General features: G+C 39.9%; 2 protein-coding genes across 2 annotated transcripts; both read right to left on the bottom strand.

Moving 5' to 3' along the window:
• Positions 1 to 1249: 1249 nt before the first annotated feature.
• LOC142157601 (lymphocyte antigen 6E-like) lies at positions 1250 to 4915 on the bottom strand. Its single transcript, XM_075211204.1, has 3 exons — positions 4697 to 4915; positions 2363 to 2482; positions 1250 to 1667 (listed from the first exon to the last, which is right to left on the bottom strand). Exons 1-3 carry the CDS (start codon positions 4746 to 4748, stop codon positions 1465 to 1467), a joined length of 375 nt encoding a protein of 124 aa, XP_075067305.1. The 5' UTR covers positions 4749 to 4915; the 3' UTR covers positions 1250 to 1464.
• Positions 4916 to 8642: 3727 nt separating this feature from the next.
• On the bottom strand, positions 8643 to 14645 carry LOC142157600 (lymphocyte antigen 6E-like). The gene is made up of 3 exons (XM_075211203.1): positions 14594 to 14645; positions 12370 to 12489; positions 8643 to 9088 (listed from the first exon to the last, which is right to left on the bottom strand). Exons 1-3 carry the CDS (start codon positions 14643 to 14645, stop codon positions 8886 to 8888), a joined length of 375 nt encoding a protein of 124 aa, XP_075067304.1. The 3' UTR covers positions 8643 to 8885.
• Between the last annotated feature and the right edge of the window lie 2821 nt (positions 14646 to 17466).

Raw genomic sequence — 17466 nt, 5'->3', positions numbered from 1 at the left:
CTGTGGTACCTAACACAGTTTTTACCATTACTTACAGCAACCAAACATACAAAGTAATTAAATTTCCCCAAATATCACTCACTATGACCATGCTTCAATCCTAAAATATCTTATTGTTTGACTACATGACCGAGATCTATATGTAAATTCTTCTGTGGAAATTCTGCCCAACATTGATCTTACAGCATCTCTACACCAACATAACCAGGAAATCTCACCGGAAAGCCATTATTATGGAAGACACATAACCTCTGGCACATACTCCAATACAAACACGACCTAGATGTGCACAAATCCAATCACATACCTCTACTACGTAATACTGAGTCCCAGGAAGGCATGGTAACCTATCCCTTCACGGTATGGAGAGCAGCTGGTGTAATCTTGATCCATCAATTAATAAATAAGTTTGCTAAAAATCATTGACGTTTCAAGTGGTCTTAGAGAAATGTGAAACTATTGGGGCATATCCCGTAGCCTTTCTACATCACAGATCTCTAGGTGGGGTTATCAGAACGTTTTCTAATTCTCACTGGCAAAACCATTTCAACCAACTACTGACTTCTCTGTCTCCCAAATACAAGGTCATCAACATTCACTATAACCTTACAGATCTCCCCTCCATTCAAACGGGCTTAACTCAATGGATTATCTGACTCACCACGTTCTCGACTACTATACTACTGCTAACACTCGTGAATTCATGCCGGTTATTATCAGCTAGCACATATTCCAAAATGTCCTTAAATATCTTCCCTAACACTTAACTTTCCCACCATAGAAGATTTCAGATAGTGCTCCTATCCTCACACAATTGTCTTCGGTTTAATTTGGCCAATGCAGACTATTGCTGTAGCTTCACATAAAACAGTCTTACATCTCTGGAAATAGTCTAATACCCTTATCACCGTTTAAGGAGAGATTGGCTTATGTTTTCACAATGGATTGGGTAGAAAAAAAAGATGGATAAGGAGAAAAGGATTGAAAAGTTTGACATGTGGGAAAGATACATTAACATTGTCCTCTCAAAATACTGAGATGTCTACACCACCCATCCAATTTTAACTATAACATGTAACACTGTGGGCTTGAACGGACGTCCATTGCGTGCAGTCCTCCACATCAACCCTTACGTATTCCACTATTGTAAAAAGAAACTGGGAACTTCTGTAACTTTGGATATAGCCAACAATTAACATAAATCATATTTCTTTAATGATATATTTGTTCATCATTGTTCTGAGAGGTCTTTACAGCATTGCATCTTGTACATTTATAATTGTACATATTATCTCGTTATACTTCAATAAAAATAATAATGTCCTGCGTAAGGTAAAATGTGACTGATGTTCCTCCATTCCCCCCTCCACATTCAGTGCACCCCCCTCATTAAAAACAAGTCTCAATAATATAAACAGGATCAGAAATTTTATTATAGTCTGGATATCAGGACTGATTTTTCATTCAGACATTTCTCAGGAAAGTCACGATGAATCCCAGGGCCACAGCGAGGATGGTGTAGGTGGACTTGACACTACTGGCCCCACTGGTATTACACAAATCGGTGGTACAGCAGGACACCGATGTTGAGACCACAACGGCACTAAATCCAGTTGCTGTGCAGACCGATGTACATGTCTTAGTGATCGATGCCCCAGACAGACTACCTATAGGGGACAAGAGACAAAAGAATGTGGAACAATATATATTATTTGTATAGAGCGTAGAGCAATATGGACTCTTTGTATAGAGCGTAGACCAATATGGACTCTTTGTATAGAGCGTAGACCAATATGGACTCTTTGTATAGAGCGTAGACCAATATGGACTCTTTGTATAGAGCGTAGACCAATATGGACTCTTTGTATAGAGCGTAGACCAATATGGACTCTTTGTATAGAGTGTGGAACAATATGCTTTCTACTTGTGAGCTGGGTATTTCAGATGACTGGTATGAAGTGAATATGAAAACATAATAGTCTGAGCTCACCTCCCCTATTCCACTCTTGAGTGGAACTTCTGATACTTTTCTGCTTTGATGAGATAATGTTGTGACATTCAGTAAATCAGTTAATCTTTAGTGCTGATTAGAAGATGATAAGTATAAATGCAGCTTTTTAACTACACAACAGTAGTGAAAAAAACAAGAGTAGCAATTTAGGCGAATGATCTTATTATCAATCGGAGAATATGAATTTAATTAAGTGTAATTTTCAATTAAATGCTGGAAATGTTTGTAAAATGTTACATAGACACAGAATGAACAATGTCAGGCATTTAAATTAATGAAATCCATTTTACTGGTTAAAGACAATTTTATAATCAATTACAGAACATCAATATTTTCTGACAATGATCTTACCGATTCCACCAGCAAACACGGAGGTCATACACGTGGTATCGGTGGCTGTGCAGTTGGTCGCCGTCATACAGGCAGAGTTGCTGCCCTGGGAGGTGCAGGTATAGCACGATAAGGAATAGGCTGAAAAAGCAAAAGCACATAAAATGTATATTATCAGAGTAATTATCCCCCAGACACCTCAGTGTCAGCGTTTAATATGTTTATTGTACATAAAGCTGCATCTTCACTATTTACACAGACTCCACTTTTAGCTGCACAAAAGCTGGAGAGTTGCCTATCTCTGGATTACAGAATTTGTTCACCTCTGGATGTCTGGACATGCTGAGACTTGTAGTCCCACTATGCATTAGAGTTGCCCAAGCCTGTTGAACAGCTATATTATGCAGAGAACTAGTAAGTCTGTTGACTCTGTGTTCCAAAGCTACTGAATCTGACAAACAAATATTTAAACGTTTTCAATAAAATGTTGCCACTAGGGGGCGCTTTTCCCTAGATTCAATGGATGATTACATTGACTTTCAGCAGAGAAAACCAACAGATCTTATTATGGCTGATTGAGTCAACACAGCTTACAGAGTTACCCCCTGTAGGTTCATATTAATCAATCAATCTAATTCTTTAAATATCCAGATGAACGTCACTGAGTCAGCTGATGTATAAGGTTTACCTTGGTTATATAAGTCTAGTAACAACACATGTATATACTGCCCAGTGTTCACAACATTTACCTTGTACCTCTATATTATTCCGTCTTGTTTCTTATTTGGTTATAATCTCTAATAGACCCTCAACCTGCCCTGTCCAGCGTTACGTTTTATACTGTAACCCTGTATTGTTACCAGTGCCGTAAGTAGACGTTTTAGTGCCCTGGGCGAGACAGGGCACCGGCGCCCCCCATCGAAGTGGGAGTGACATTTGACAAGTGGGCGTGGCTAACCTAATGTGGGGGGTGGCTAGCACTTTACTGAAAGAATTCTGTTACACATATTTGCAAATGCATGATATATATATCTATATACATATAGCCATCTCTCTCGCTCATTATATATATATATATATTATGACTTTATGACTATTATATTATTTATAAAAGAAAATGGAGAATACCAGCGCTCTCCTTATGTATCTAAGAAGGCTGCCAAAACTGTGCGGAGATGGAAAGACCTAATCCTCTCTAAGTGAATATAAATTATAACGATATACACTCCCCGGCGCTCAAAAGAAAGAATGCTAAGTAAAGAGGGATAAGGGTAAACAGATTTATATCTAACGAGTGAATGAGAGATCGATGAAACAAAATATTACAAAGGACTAAATTCCAATATAATATATAAACACATACCCTATGATAAAAAAATATATAAAATATGTCTGCAGACAAATATACAAAATAACATTTGAAAAAATGTAAAAATGATGAAAAAACACAATCCAGAAAATAATACCTCAATGGAATAATATGTCCGGGAATGATTTATTCATGCTGACATGGAGACTGGAAACTTTTTCACCAATATTCATTAGGACCTTTGACGGAGGGGTGCGCATGCGCAACAGTCTGGAAGCAGCTGTAAGTGAAGGAGCGTGCAGGAGAGCACAGAGCCGGCTGGCGCCTCTCCAGTGAAGTTACACCAGTAGCGAATTGGAACCACCCTTGGACTGCTGACCTCCCGGACATTTTTTTCAATTGTGGTAGCCATTTCTCTTTACCATTACCGTAGGTGAATCAGGTATTGTCCCATTGGAACGCATATGCGTTCCACGGGCAGGAAGTTTGGCATTTGCGTTCCAATGCTTCTGATGCCGATGTGGGGGAAGCTGAAAGCTCAAGTAGGGCGCTGTGTGCAGTATTGAGCCAGAGCACAGAGACAGGTAGCGGGCGGCTGCTGCGCCCTCTTGGGCTTGCGCCCGGGGCGACGGCACCGCCCGCACCTGCCTAGTTATGGCTCTGATTGTAGCATACGCTTATCTCCCCATTATACAGATCTGCATAACACTGACGGATGAACTGAAGGAGCAGAAGACACTTCCAAGCACACTATGGAATCCTGCGTCACATGTACAGTGTTACCCACCGCAAAATAATATTCAACAAAACAACTACAATATGTGAGTGACACAAGAGTAATAAGTCTATTCAAAACAATTCTCACTTTCCTTGTGAAAAAACACCAAATTCCGGAACAAAGTACCAGGTGAATCTAAGAATATTTTGTTTTGAAACTTGGTGTTTTTCACAAGGAAAGTGAGAATTATTTTTCATAGACTTATTACTATTGTGTTTATACCACTCACATATTATATTTGATCTGTTGACTTGAAGACTCTTCTTACCTGCCGCTATGCAGAGAGCCATCACCAGGATGATGCTTGTGGAAGAGGCCATGGTCAGATGCAGGAGGTCAGTAACATCCTGGCTCAGACTTCTCCTTATATATATACATTACTTTGTGCCTGGGAGCTCTGTTTCCATGAATACCATCACTTACTGCTCGTCAAACACTCTGGACACATTAAACCTGTAATTAGAGGCTGCTGGGATAGACAGCAGATCAGGGCTATGTATTCTTGTAGAAGCCCTTTGGCTTTTGCACCCCCCACACTGTAACGTTTTGTGCTGTTTGATTGTTCTTTTCTTCTTCTCTCTCTCTCTCTAAAATCATCTATCATGGGGTTAATGTGAAGTGAATCGGAATTAACCGACATATGAAACAACTACATATGAAGGACATACTTCTTATGTGTAAGTTATATCAGAACTTATTGTGTGGATCAGTGGTCTCAGCTCAGGTGAGATCATCTCTCAGCCTGGAGTGAGGAATGTGATACAATGTTACGATAATGGTCATGAAGGATAACATTATTATCAGTGAATGTAACATAGTTTTTACAATTTTTACAATATAAAATTCCCCGGCGCGGGGGGTGGAGAGAAGAGAAAAACGATCATACAAAAGATATAGAGAGAGAGTGTACTATACAGGAACAATTGTGAAGTAAACAGGAGTGATCACTCTGTATTGACACGCAAAAGGGGCTTCCTCAGGGAAAGTATAACTTCAATAAATTAGTTGCAGCCAAATATGCCTTTAAATAGTGATAGTTCATTGGTCCTGCTGCCTCTGATTGGTGGAATTATTAAAGTGGCATGTCCTGGGCCCCTCCTTGAGCCTCTCTTTAAATCCATGAATGAATAGATAGTAAAACACCCAAAAGGTTTTGCTCTTGCACCATATATATAGACTAGATGCATAATGAACAAGTAAAGCTTGAAAAAACAGTGTAATCCTTGAATATCTGTTCAAGGAAAGTTCACATTCAGAGAGATTGTGAGTGTAATAATAATAGACCACTAAATAATGAATTTGTAAATATATAAATGCAGAAGGAATAATTCAAATCAAAATCAAAATTGAGACCCTGTGGGGATAAGGTTCTGAGGGTATAAATAAATCTGGTTTCTTGTTGCGAGATTAGTCTGATATAGTTTCCTCCCCTCCATGGTTATTTAACCTTATAGATGCCTATAAAGTTCAGCAGTGAAAGGTCATGATTGTGACAGAGGGAGAGATGCTCTGGAACGCTATGTCGCTGTGTGTTTTAATCTCATTAAGAATGTTCCATTGATGTTCCGCTATTCTAACAGATAACTTCCTAATTGTGCGTCCTACATATTGCTTCCCGCACGGGCAGTTAGTTGGTATATGATGCCCGGTGTATCACACGTTAGTCTTTCTTTTATTGGAAAAACTTCTCCAGTAATCTTGGAGGTGTATGTTGTGACTGGTTTGGTGTCCTTGATCTTACAACGTTTGCACATCGCACAAAGGTTACAGTGATAAAAGTCCGTGGCCGTATTTTGTTTTCATTTGTCTGTTTTACTTTTTATTTACTTAATTTGCTACACAAGGGCTGGAGCTCAAATATCAGCATTGAAGTACCCCTTACATTGATTGACTTTACTTTTTTGCCTGTGCTGTGCATAACGAACATTCACATTTTAACCCGTTTATCTATGTTTGTTTGTTATATTTGTCAATACAGAGTGATCTCCTGTTTACTTCACAATTGTTCCTGCATAATACACTCTCTCTCTATATCTTTTGTATGATCGTTTTTCTCTTCTCCCCACCCCCCGCACCAGGGAATTTTATATTATTGTGTTTCCTTAGGGGGGTTTGGGACCATTCCCCTTCCACTCCTCCCCTGGCCACATTTCCTAACTTTTTGGGAGGCGCAGATCCCCCATTTTTCTTTACAAATTTTAAACTCTGTGGATATAAAATACAATATTCAAAATACAATGTGAACAGCTGAATAAAATAGGAAGATCTTTATATTGAATACACAGTGGTGATCCTGTAATAGTAACACCTACTCAGAGGCAAATGCAGGATTTGTAGAGGGGTCCAACTCTTCCTATCCCTATAATATACATGGGCAATACTGCGTGCACTACTGTTAGGTGCACCCAGCTCTCCCTTTTCAAGCAGAGCCATGTGAAGTGGTAGCAGGGTCCAGCCACCTCAATTATACAGTGCCCCGGGCTTGGATGGGGGTTTCCAGGTACTAGGAACCCCCCCCCCTCGGTTTGTCTATGCTACTGTATGTATATGAGCATATAAACCCAAATATATAAACCGACGGTTCCCAAAGTGTGCGCCGTGGCTCCCAGGGGGTGCCGTGATGCTGTCACAAGGGTGCCGCCAAGACCAGGAAATTAAAAAATAAAATGCCAATCTGGCAGCGCCTGGGACCCAGCATCCTCCTCCCTCCTCACTGAATGTCGGGCGTGATGATGTCATATTCAGTGAGAACTGCTACAGGGGAGAGGGGGATACTGGGTCCTGGGCGCCGCCAGATTGGTAAGAAAACAGAAAAAAAGATAGAAGAAAGAAGGCCAAGTACGGTAAGTAAAGAAAGGGGAGGGGAAATGGTGATAGGAAACAGCAATGGAGGAGCAGAAGAATGAAGGAGGGGACAGAGTGAGGATGAAGAGGGGCACAGAGTGAGAATGAAGAGGGCACAGAGTGTGGATGCAGATGATGCAGGGGCACAGTGTGTGGAGATGAAGGAGGGCACAGTGTGTGGAGATGAAGGAGGGCACAGTGTGTGTGGAGATGAAGAAGGGCACAGAGTGTGTGGAGATGAAGGAGGGCACAGTGTGTGTGGAGATGAAGAAGGGCACAGAGTGTGTGGAGATGAAGAAGGGCACAGAGTGTGTGGAGATGAAGGAGGGCACAGTGTGTGTGGAGATGAAGAAGGGCACAGAGTGTGTGGATGAAGAAGGGCACAGAGTGTGTGGAGATGAAGGAGGGCACAGAGTGTGTGGATGAAAGAGGCACAATGTGAATTAGCTGTAAATTATTATTTGACAAAAATATAATTGAAAAAATTATATAAAAATATTCTTTTCCCTTGGATTAATGTGTATTATTTTTGCATACAACTAAATAAGTATTTCTGTCCTGACCTAAATACTTATTGCGTTTTTTTGACCCAACTACTGCTCGGTAATTATTTTGGAGGGGAGCCTTGAAAAAATTATGGAGACTCCAAGGGTGCCGCAAACTGCAAAAGTTTGGGAACCACTGATATAAACAATGATTCAAGTATGTGAAGGAAACGGAATGATCTGTCCCATGAATCATTGTAGTATCGCTACAGCCAATGCATATGAATGATTGAATGACTTGATGCTTTATGTGGGTGATCACTGTCAGAACTTAGTGAGAACTATTGATATAAGGTGGTGATATTAGCGGAGGAACAATCACTTATTGCCACAATCTTACAATAATGGCTGTGAGAGACAACACTGCTATGCGAGGATGATACGTACTTTACAGAACTTCCACATTTTGGGAAAATGAAAGAATTCAGTCAACATATTATGTAAATAATTGAATATAATAGGCGGAAGGAATTAGGACTGAACATATAGAAATAACACTATTGTCCTGGATTAGTGGTATCTGGGTTATTTCAGCAATTATAATGATATTTCTAGATGTAAATACATTGCATGAATGATGGAACATTGTAGTATTGATGATCTATATGTGAGAGAGTGAATAATGTTAGTGATTACCTAAGTGTGATCTATATAATTGGAGTAATAGACAAGTGGATCATTGATTGTCCAACATTATAATTGTTCAGCTAAAAGCAAAATAAATATATACAAACAACCTGAAAAATAACACACAAGGACCGGGTGGTAGTTATGGTTTTAATTCATATATATTTTCCACAGTTGCTTTTTTAATATTTTGCTGCATGTGGTACTTAAGTTAGAGGCTGATTATAATGAATACTTATAAAGTGCATATATTTATTACAAATCAAAATAACTACTTGGTGGACATTATTTTTTTTTTTTTCTTGTAAGGTAAAATGTGGCTGATGTTCCCCCATTCCCCACTCCACCTTCAGTGCACCCCCCTCATTAAGATCAGGTCACAACAATATAAAGAGGATCAGCCATTTTATTGTAGTCTGGATATCAGGACTGATTATTCATTCAGACATTTCTCAGGAGAGTCAGGATGAATCCCAGGGCCACAGCAAGGACGGTGTAGGTGGATTTGACACTATTGGCCCCACTGGTGTTACACAAGTCGGTGGTGCAGCAGGACACTGATGTTGACATCACCAAGACATTAAGTGCAGTTGCTGAACAGACCGATGTACATGTCTTAGTGATGGTGGACGCAGACAGAGAACCTACAGGGGGCAAGAGACAGAGAGAGACAATATGGAAACTTCTGAAAGAATGTGGATTACTATGGACACTTTGTATAGAGTATGTGTCAGTGTGTACACTATGTATACAGTATGTGTCAGTGTGTACACTATGTATACAGTATGTGTCAGTAAGGACACGTTGTATAGAGTATGTGTCAATAAGGACACTATGTATACAGTATGTGTCAGTAAGGACACTATGTATAGAGTATGTGTCAGTAAGGACACTATGTATACAGTATGTGTCAGTAAGGACACTATGTATAGAGTATGTGTCAGTAAGGACACTATGTATAGAGTATGTGTCAGTAAGGACACTATGTATACAGTATGTGTCAGTAAGGACACTATGTATAGAGTATGTGTCAGTAAGGACACTATGTATAGAGTATGTGTCAGTAAGGACACTATGAATAGAGTATGTGTCAGTAAGGACACTATGTATAGAGTATGTGTCAGTAAGGACACTATGTATACAGTATGTGTCAGTAAGGACACTATGTATACAGTATGTGTCAGTAAGGACACTATGTATAGAGTATGTGTCAGTGTGGACACTATGTATACAGTATGTGTCAGTAAGGACACTATGTATAGAGTATGTGTCAGTAAGGACACTATGTATAGAGTATGTGTCAGTAAGGACACTATGTATAGAGTATGTGTCAGTAAGGACACTATGTATAGAGTATGTGTCAGTAAGGACACTATGTATACAGTATGTGTCAGTATGGACACTATGTATACAGTATGTGTCAGTAAGGACACTATGTATAGAGTATGTGTCAGTAAGGACACTATGTATACAGTATGTGTCAGTAAGGACACTATGTATACAGTATGTGGCAGTGTGGACACTATGTATAGAGTATGTGTCAGTAAGGACACTATGTATACAGTATGTGTCAGTAAGGACACTATGTATAGAGTATGTGTCAGTAAGGACACTATGTATACAGTATGTGTCAGTAAGGACACTATGTATAGAGTATGTGTCAGTAAGGACACTTTGTATAGAGTATGTGTCAGTAAGGACACTTTGTATACAGTATGTGTCAGTATGGACACTATGTATACAGTATGTGTCAGTAAGGACACTATGTATACAGTATGTGTCAGTAAGGACACTATGTATAGAGTATGTGGCAGTATGGACACTATGTATACAGTATGTGTCAGTAAGGACACTATGTATAGAGTATGTGTCAGTAAGGACACTATGTATACAGTATGTGTCAGTAAGGACACTATGTATAGAGTATGTGTCAGTAAGGACACTATGTATAGAGTATGTGTCAGTAAGGACACTATGTATACAGTATGTGTCAGTAAGGACACTATGTATAGAGTATGTGTCAGTAAGGACACTATGTATACAGTATGTGTCAGTAAGGACACTATGTATACAGTATGTGTCAGTGTGGACACTATGTATAGAGTATGTGTCAGTGTGGACACTATGTATAGAGTATGTGTCAGTAAGGACACTATGTATAGAGTATGTGTCAGTAAGGACACTATGTATACAGTATGTGTCAGCAAGGACACTATGTATAGAGTATGTGTCAGCAAGGACACTATGTATACAGTATGTGTCAGTAAGGACACTATGTATACAGTATGTGTCAGTAAGGACACTATGTATAGAGTATGTGTCAGTAAGGACACTATGTATAGAGTATGTGTCAGTAAGGACACTATGTATACAGTATGTGTCAGTAAGGACACTATGTATACAGTATGTGTCAGTATGGACACTATGTATACAGTATGTGTCAGTAAGGACACTATGTATAGAGTATGTGTCAGTAAGGACACTATGTATACAGTATGTGTCAGTAAGGACACTATGTATAGAGTATGTGTCAGTAAGGACACTATGTATACAGTATGTGTCAGTAAGGACACTATGTATAGAGTATGTGTCAGTAAGGACACTATGTATAGAGTATGTGTCAGTAAGGACACTATGTATACAGTATGTGTCAGTAAGGACACTATGTATAGAGTATGTGTCAGTAAGGACACTATGTATAGAGTATGTGTCAGTAAGGACACTATGTATACAGTATGTGTCAGTAAGGACACTATGTATAGAGTATGTGTCAGTAAGGACACTATGTATACAGTATGTGTCAGTAAGGACACTATGTATACAGTATGTGTCAGTAAGGACACTATGTATAGAGTATGTGTCAGTGTGGACACTATGTATAGAGTATGTGTCAGCAAGGACACTATGTATACAGTATGTGTCAGCAAGGACACTATGTATAGAGTATGTGTCAGCAAGGACACTATGTATAGAGTATGTGTCAGTAAGGACACTATGTATACAGTATGTGTCAGTAAGGACACTATGTATACAGTATGTGTCAGTAAGGACACTATGTATAGAGTATGTGTCAGTAAGGACACTATGTATAGAGTATGTGTCAGTAAGGACACTATGTATAGAGTATGTGTCAGTAAGGACACTATGTATACAGTATGTGTCAGTAAGGACACTATGTATACAGTATGTGTCAGTATGGACACTATGTATACAGTATGTGTCAGTAAGGACACTATGTATAGAGTATGTGTCAGTAAGGACACTATGTATACAGTATGTGTCAGTAAGGACACTATGTATAGAGTATGTGTCAGTAAGGACACTATGTATACAGTATGTGTCAGTAAGGACACTATGTATAGAGTATGTGTCAGTAAGGACACTATGTATAGAGTATGTGTCAGTAAGGACACTATGTATACAGTATGTGTCAGTAAGGACACTATGTATACAGTATGTGTCAGTAAGGACACTATGTATAGAGTATGTGTCAGTAAGGACACTATGTATAGAGTATGTGTCAGTAAGGACACTATGTATACAGTATGTGTCAGTAAGGACACTATGTATAGAGTATGTGTCAGTAAGGACACTATGTATAGAGTATGTGTCAGTAAGGACACTATGTATAGAGTATGTGTCAGTAAGGACACTATGTATACAGTATGTGTCAGTAAGGACACTATGTATACAGTATGTGTCAGTAAGGACACTATGTATAGAGTATGTGTCAGTAAGGACACTATGTATACAGTATGTGTCAGTAAGGACACTTTGTACACAGTATGTGTCAGTGTGGATACTAGAAAAAAAGAAAAGCAATTTACGATCCTATTATCAATTGAAGGATATGAATTTAAATAAAAATACTAAATGTAATTCTCAATTAAATGCTGGAAACTTGGATCTAGATTACGTTTCTTACCGATTCCAGCGCTAACGACGGAGGTCATACACGTGGTATCAGTGGCTGTGCAGTTGGTCGCCGTCATACAGGCAGAGTTGCTGCCCTGGGAGGTGCAGGTATAGCACGATAAGGAATAGGCTGAAAAACAAAAGCACATAAAATGTATATTATCAGAGTGATTATCCCCCAGACACCTCAGTGTCAGTGGTTAAATGTGTTTATTATACATAAAGCTGCATATTCACTCTATAAAAATATTCAGTAAAAGGAGACGTAGGTCATTCTCCGGTTGCTGTGGAACTACAAGTTTCAGCATTCTCAGTCGCCACTTATCGTTCCACAGCAGCTGGAGAGTTGCAGGTTGCCTATCTCTGGATTATAACATGTCTTCACCTCTGGCTGCCTGGACATGCTGAGACTTGTAGTCCCACTATGCAGGAGAGTTGCCTAAGCCTGTTGTATAGCAATGAGCAATGTTATGCCAAGAACTAGTAAGTCTACTGTATAAAGCTCGGCTGCCTCTGCTCCTGACATACACCAGGGGGTAAATGTATCAATCTGCGGGTTCTTCAACACCCGCGTGTTCAGCCTCTTCCGCGATTAAATTTCAAGCGGCGCTGCATTGTAAAGGGTTAACTTCCCTTTACAATGCAGCGCCGCTTTAACCCTTTACAATGCAGCGCCGCTTGAAATTTAATCGCGGAAGAGGCTGAACACGCGGGTGTTGAAGAACCCGCAGATTGATACATTTACCCCCAGGTTCCAAAGCTGCTGAATGAAGATGAAGGGGAGCAAAAGCAGCATGGAGGGCGCAGCGTGAAACATTGTTATTTTTCCTGCGGCCAACACAAACTTAGACTTGGGGCTAGATTTACTAAGCTGCGGGTTTGAAAAAGTGGGGATGTTGCCTATAGCAACCAATCAAATTCTAGCTTTCATTTATTTAGTACTTTCTACAAAATGACAGCTAGAATCTGATTGGTTGCTATAGGCAACATCCCCACTTTTTCAAACCCGCAGCTTAGTAAATCTAGCACTTGGGGTTTTCAGTTTCACCTGCCTGATCTAATTATATTCTACAATGTTATCCCAAAGCATCTGTGTGGATGGTTGACTCAACACAGCTTAGTGTTCCCCCTGTAGCTTCACATTAATCAATCTAACAAATTCTTTATATATCCAGGTGAACATCACTGAGTCAGCTCATGTATATGGTTTATCTTCATTACACAAGTCTAGTAACAATACATTTATATACTGTCCAGTGCTCACATGACCTAGTACCTCTATATCTTATTCATGTATAATCTCTTATAGACCCTCAACCTCTCCTGTCTCATGTTATGTTCTATACTGTAACCCTGCATTGTAATATATGCTGATATCTCCATTACACAGGTCAATGTAAGACTGAAGGATGAACTGACGGAGTAGAAGACACTTCCAAGCGCACTAATTATTAATATTATTATCATTTATATGTTAGGCGCCACAAGATTTCCGCAGCGCCGTACACAAAGCAAACAGTAGACTATACAGGGTGAAACAGTACAGAGCAATAAACAAAAATACCAATACTTCAGAAACTCCAGGCAGGTTAATGCAGTAGAGACGGAGTAAAAGAACAGGTGTGGAGACAAGAGGGAAGAGGACCCTGCTCATACGAGCTTACATCCTAAGGGTGGGTGAAACAAAACAGACACAAGGGGAGGAAGTTGAAGTATGGGGGAGAAGGACCGGGAGGAGAGAGGGTAGAACGTAGGAGAAGATGTGGGGTTAAGTAGAAGGTTGGTAGGCTTTGAGGAACAGGTGAGTTTTGAGTGCTCGTTCGAAGGAGCACAGATTAGGAGAGAGATGGATGGAGCGAGGGAGGTGGTTCCAGTGAAGGGGGGCAGCACGGGAGAATGAATTCTAATGAATTCTGAGTCACATGTACAGTGTCACTCACCACAAAATAATATTTAACAAAACAAATATAATATGTGAGTGGTCCAAGCACAAGAGTAATAAGGTCTATTCAAAAGAATTCTCACTTTCCTTGTGAAAAAACACCAAATTTCAAAACAAAGTACCAGGTGAATCTAAGGAGCAGACAAGGAATTGAGATTCACCTGTTACTTTGTTTCGGAACTTGGTGTTTTTTCACAAGGAAAGTGAGAATTCTTTTGAATAGACTTCTTACTATTGTGTTTGTACCATTCACATATTATTTTTGATTTGTTGACTAGAAGAGTCTTCTTACCTGCCGCTATGCAGAGAGCGATCACCAGGATGATGCTTGTGTAAGAGGCCATGGTGAGATGTAGGAGGTCAGTAACATCCTGGCTCAGACTTCTCCTTATATATATATACACATTACTTTGTGCCTGGGAGCTGTTTCCATGAATACCATCACTTACTGACACCACTGGACATTGGAAAGACACTAAACCTGTAATTAGAGGCTGCTGGGATGGACAGCAGATCAGGGCTATGTATTATTGCAGAAGCCCCTATCTGTTAGAGGAATAGGTCAGAGGGGGGTGATTGGCCCAGGAGGGGTGTTGTACTGTAACTGCTTCTGCACACTCTGCGCTGTGTAACGTTGTGTTGCTGGGCTGTGAATGATCGGCAGGTTGGGGAGAATCAGGATCCCAGACACTTTATGCTGTTACCAAGCCTGGGTTGCAAAACAAGATTGGTTTCTGCACTCAGAAGGAGTAAATTAATTGGTATTATTCATGCTGAATGGAGGTTATTCCTTATCGAGAGATCTGATTTATAATCTTATTGTACAAGAGATGATTAAGGGTTCCAACCATGCTGGGCTAATAAACCTTTAACGCCCCCCTCCCACTATATAGGAATACACCTGAATACCATATTCATGAGTATTCTCCTGCATTCAAATTTAAGCAGATTGTGCTGTTCTCTCTTGCTTGTTCTTGCAGCTTTGTTGCTTCTGGAAAGTTGGGGTCCTGTTTTAATAGTCTGGAAAAATTGTATTATAATGCAAAATGTTAACATACCCTGAATGATCAGGCTCTTTAGTTCAAACACAACACTCCATTATGGCCAGAGAGACTACCCCCTAGCACAGGCATATATAGGCAATATATAGCAAAATATATGAAAATTTGTTGTCAAAGAGCTATAATCACATACTAACATCTACCAGCAATACCTGACTAGTATATAGCATTCTAGTCACCGCTGAGACCACAGAGACATCCTTGTGACCACTACACAATACAGAGAGCATCCTTGTGACCACTACACAATACAGAGAGCATGCCCCACCAGCCACAAAATCATCACTCCCCCAGCCATTTCATTACCCCCCAGCCATTTCGTCACCCCTCCCCTGTCCAAATCATTACTCTCCAGCAGCCCAAAAAAAATAAAAAATAAAAAGAGACATGGAGAAAGAAAAATGATTTAAAATTCTGGTGGCGCCACACCCCCCAAGATCCACAGCCGTATGCTGCAGCCTGATCAGCCCTGTTAATGAGGAATGAATCAGCAATACATTAGGAGAAGTTTACAAAAGTTCAAACTCATTTTATAGGGGGGCTTGAAACATGTAAAAAAGCCGTGAATTTTATTGGCCTCACAAAGTGCAGTAAGTGCTCAGGCAATGAGAACAAGATGGCACATGTATTTCTTATTGTGTAGTAACTATGTATACATTACATTAGCAGTGCCCTTATACATTACACCAGCAGTGTTCTTATACATTACACCTAGTGTTCTTATACATTACACCTGCAGTGTTCTTATACATTACACCAGCAGTGTTCTTATACATTACACCTACAGTGTTCTTATACATTACACCTGCAGTGTTCTTATACATTACACCAGCAGTGTTCTTATACATTACACCTACAGTGTTCTTATACATTACACCTACAGTGTTCTTATACATTACACCTGCAGTGTTCTTATACATTACACTTACAGTGTTCTTATACATTACAACGGCAGTGTTCTTATACATTACAACGGCAGTCTCCTTATACATTACACCGGCAGTGCCCTTATACATTACAACGGCAGTGCCCTTATACATTACAACAGCAGTCTCCTTATACATTACAACGGCAGTCTCCTTATACATTACACCAGCAGTACCCTTATACATCACAGCGGCAGTGCCCTTATACATCACACCAGCAGTGTTCTTATACATTACACCAGCTAGTGTTCTTATACATTACACCTGCAGTCTCCTTATACATTACAACGGCAGTCTCCTTATACATTACAACGGCAGTCTCCTTATACATTACAACGGCAGTCTCCTTATACATTACACCGGCAGTGCCCTTATACATTACACCTGCAGTCTCCTTATACATTACACCGGCAGTGTCCTTATATATTACACCAGCAGTGTCCTTATACATTACACCGGCAGTGCCCTTATACATTACACCAGCTAGTGTTCTTATACATTACAACGGCAGTCTCCTTATACATTACACCTGCAGTCTCCTTATACATTACACCTGCAGTCTCCTTATACATTACACCAGCAGTGTCCTTATACATTACATCAGCAGTTAACTGCTTCAAGTGCTAGTTACTGCAGTGGCAAATTTAACATTATGTCTCAGGAATATTGGATGAAAATATTGGTTAATTCTTCCAATGGCTGCCTCCACATACTCTCTATAGTTCTAGGTCTTTCCTTCTGTTGCAGAGACGTAGGGACCAGTTATAGCGCCCGCTCCAACACTCATCAAAATACACTAGTAGAACACTTCTCAAATAAATGTAGTTTTACTAAATTGTCTGATCTTGCACAACACCCCACACCCTGTGTAGTAGGCTATCAGTAGTAACCCTTTATTTCGGCTGGTATTACACAATTAGATATCAGCAAAAATGTTTAAGGGCCAATGGAAGCGTTTCTCAGTAAAGGTGGACAGGGGGTTTTAGCAGTAAGGAGGGCTATCTAGAAGGTGTGTACAGTACTTAGATCCCTTTGTGTCATAGCTAGGAGATAACAATGTCACTAGAAAAGAAGTTGGACGAGTTCTTTGTTTGCACTGAAGTCACACTCGTTGCCTCGCACCTTGTTGTCTTGTAACATCCGTAGCCAGGGAATAGGACACAATAGGGTGAGGGGGT

The sequence above is a fragment of the Mixophyes fleayi genome, chromosome 5 (genome assembly GCF_038048845.1).
Source record: "Mixophyes fleayi isolate aMixFle1 chromosome 5, aMixFle1.hap1, whole genome shotgun sequence".
Lineage (NCBI taxonomy): Eukaryota > Metazoa > Chordata > Amphibia > Anura > Limnodynastidae > Mixophyes > Mixophyes fleayi.
This window is presented reverse-complemented; position numbering and strand designations above follow the sequence as displayed.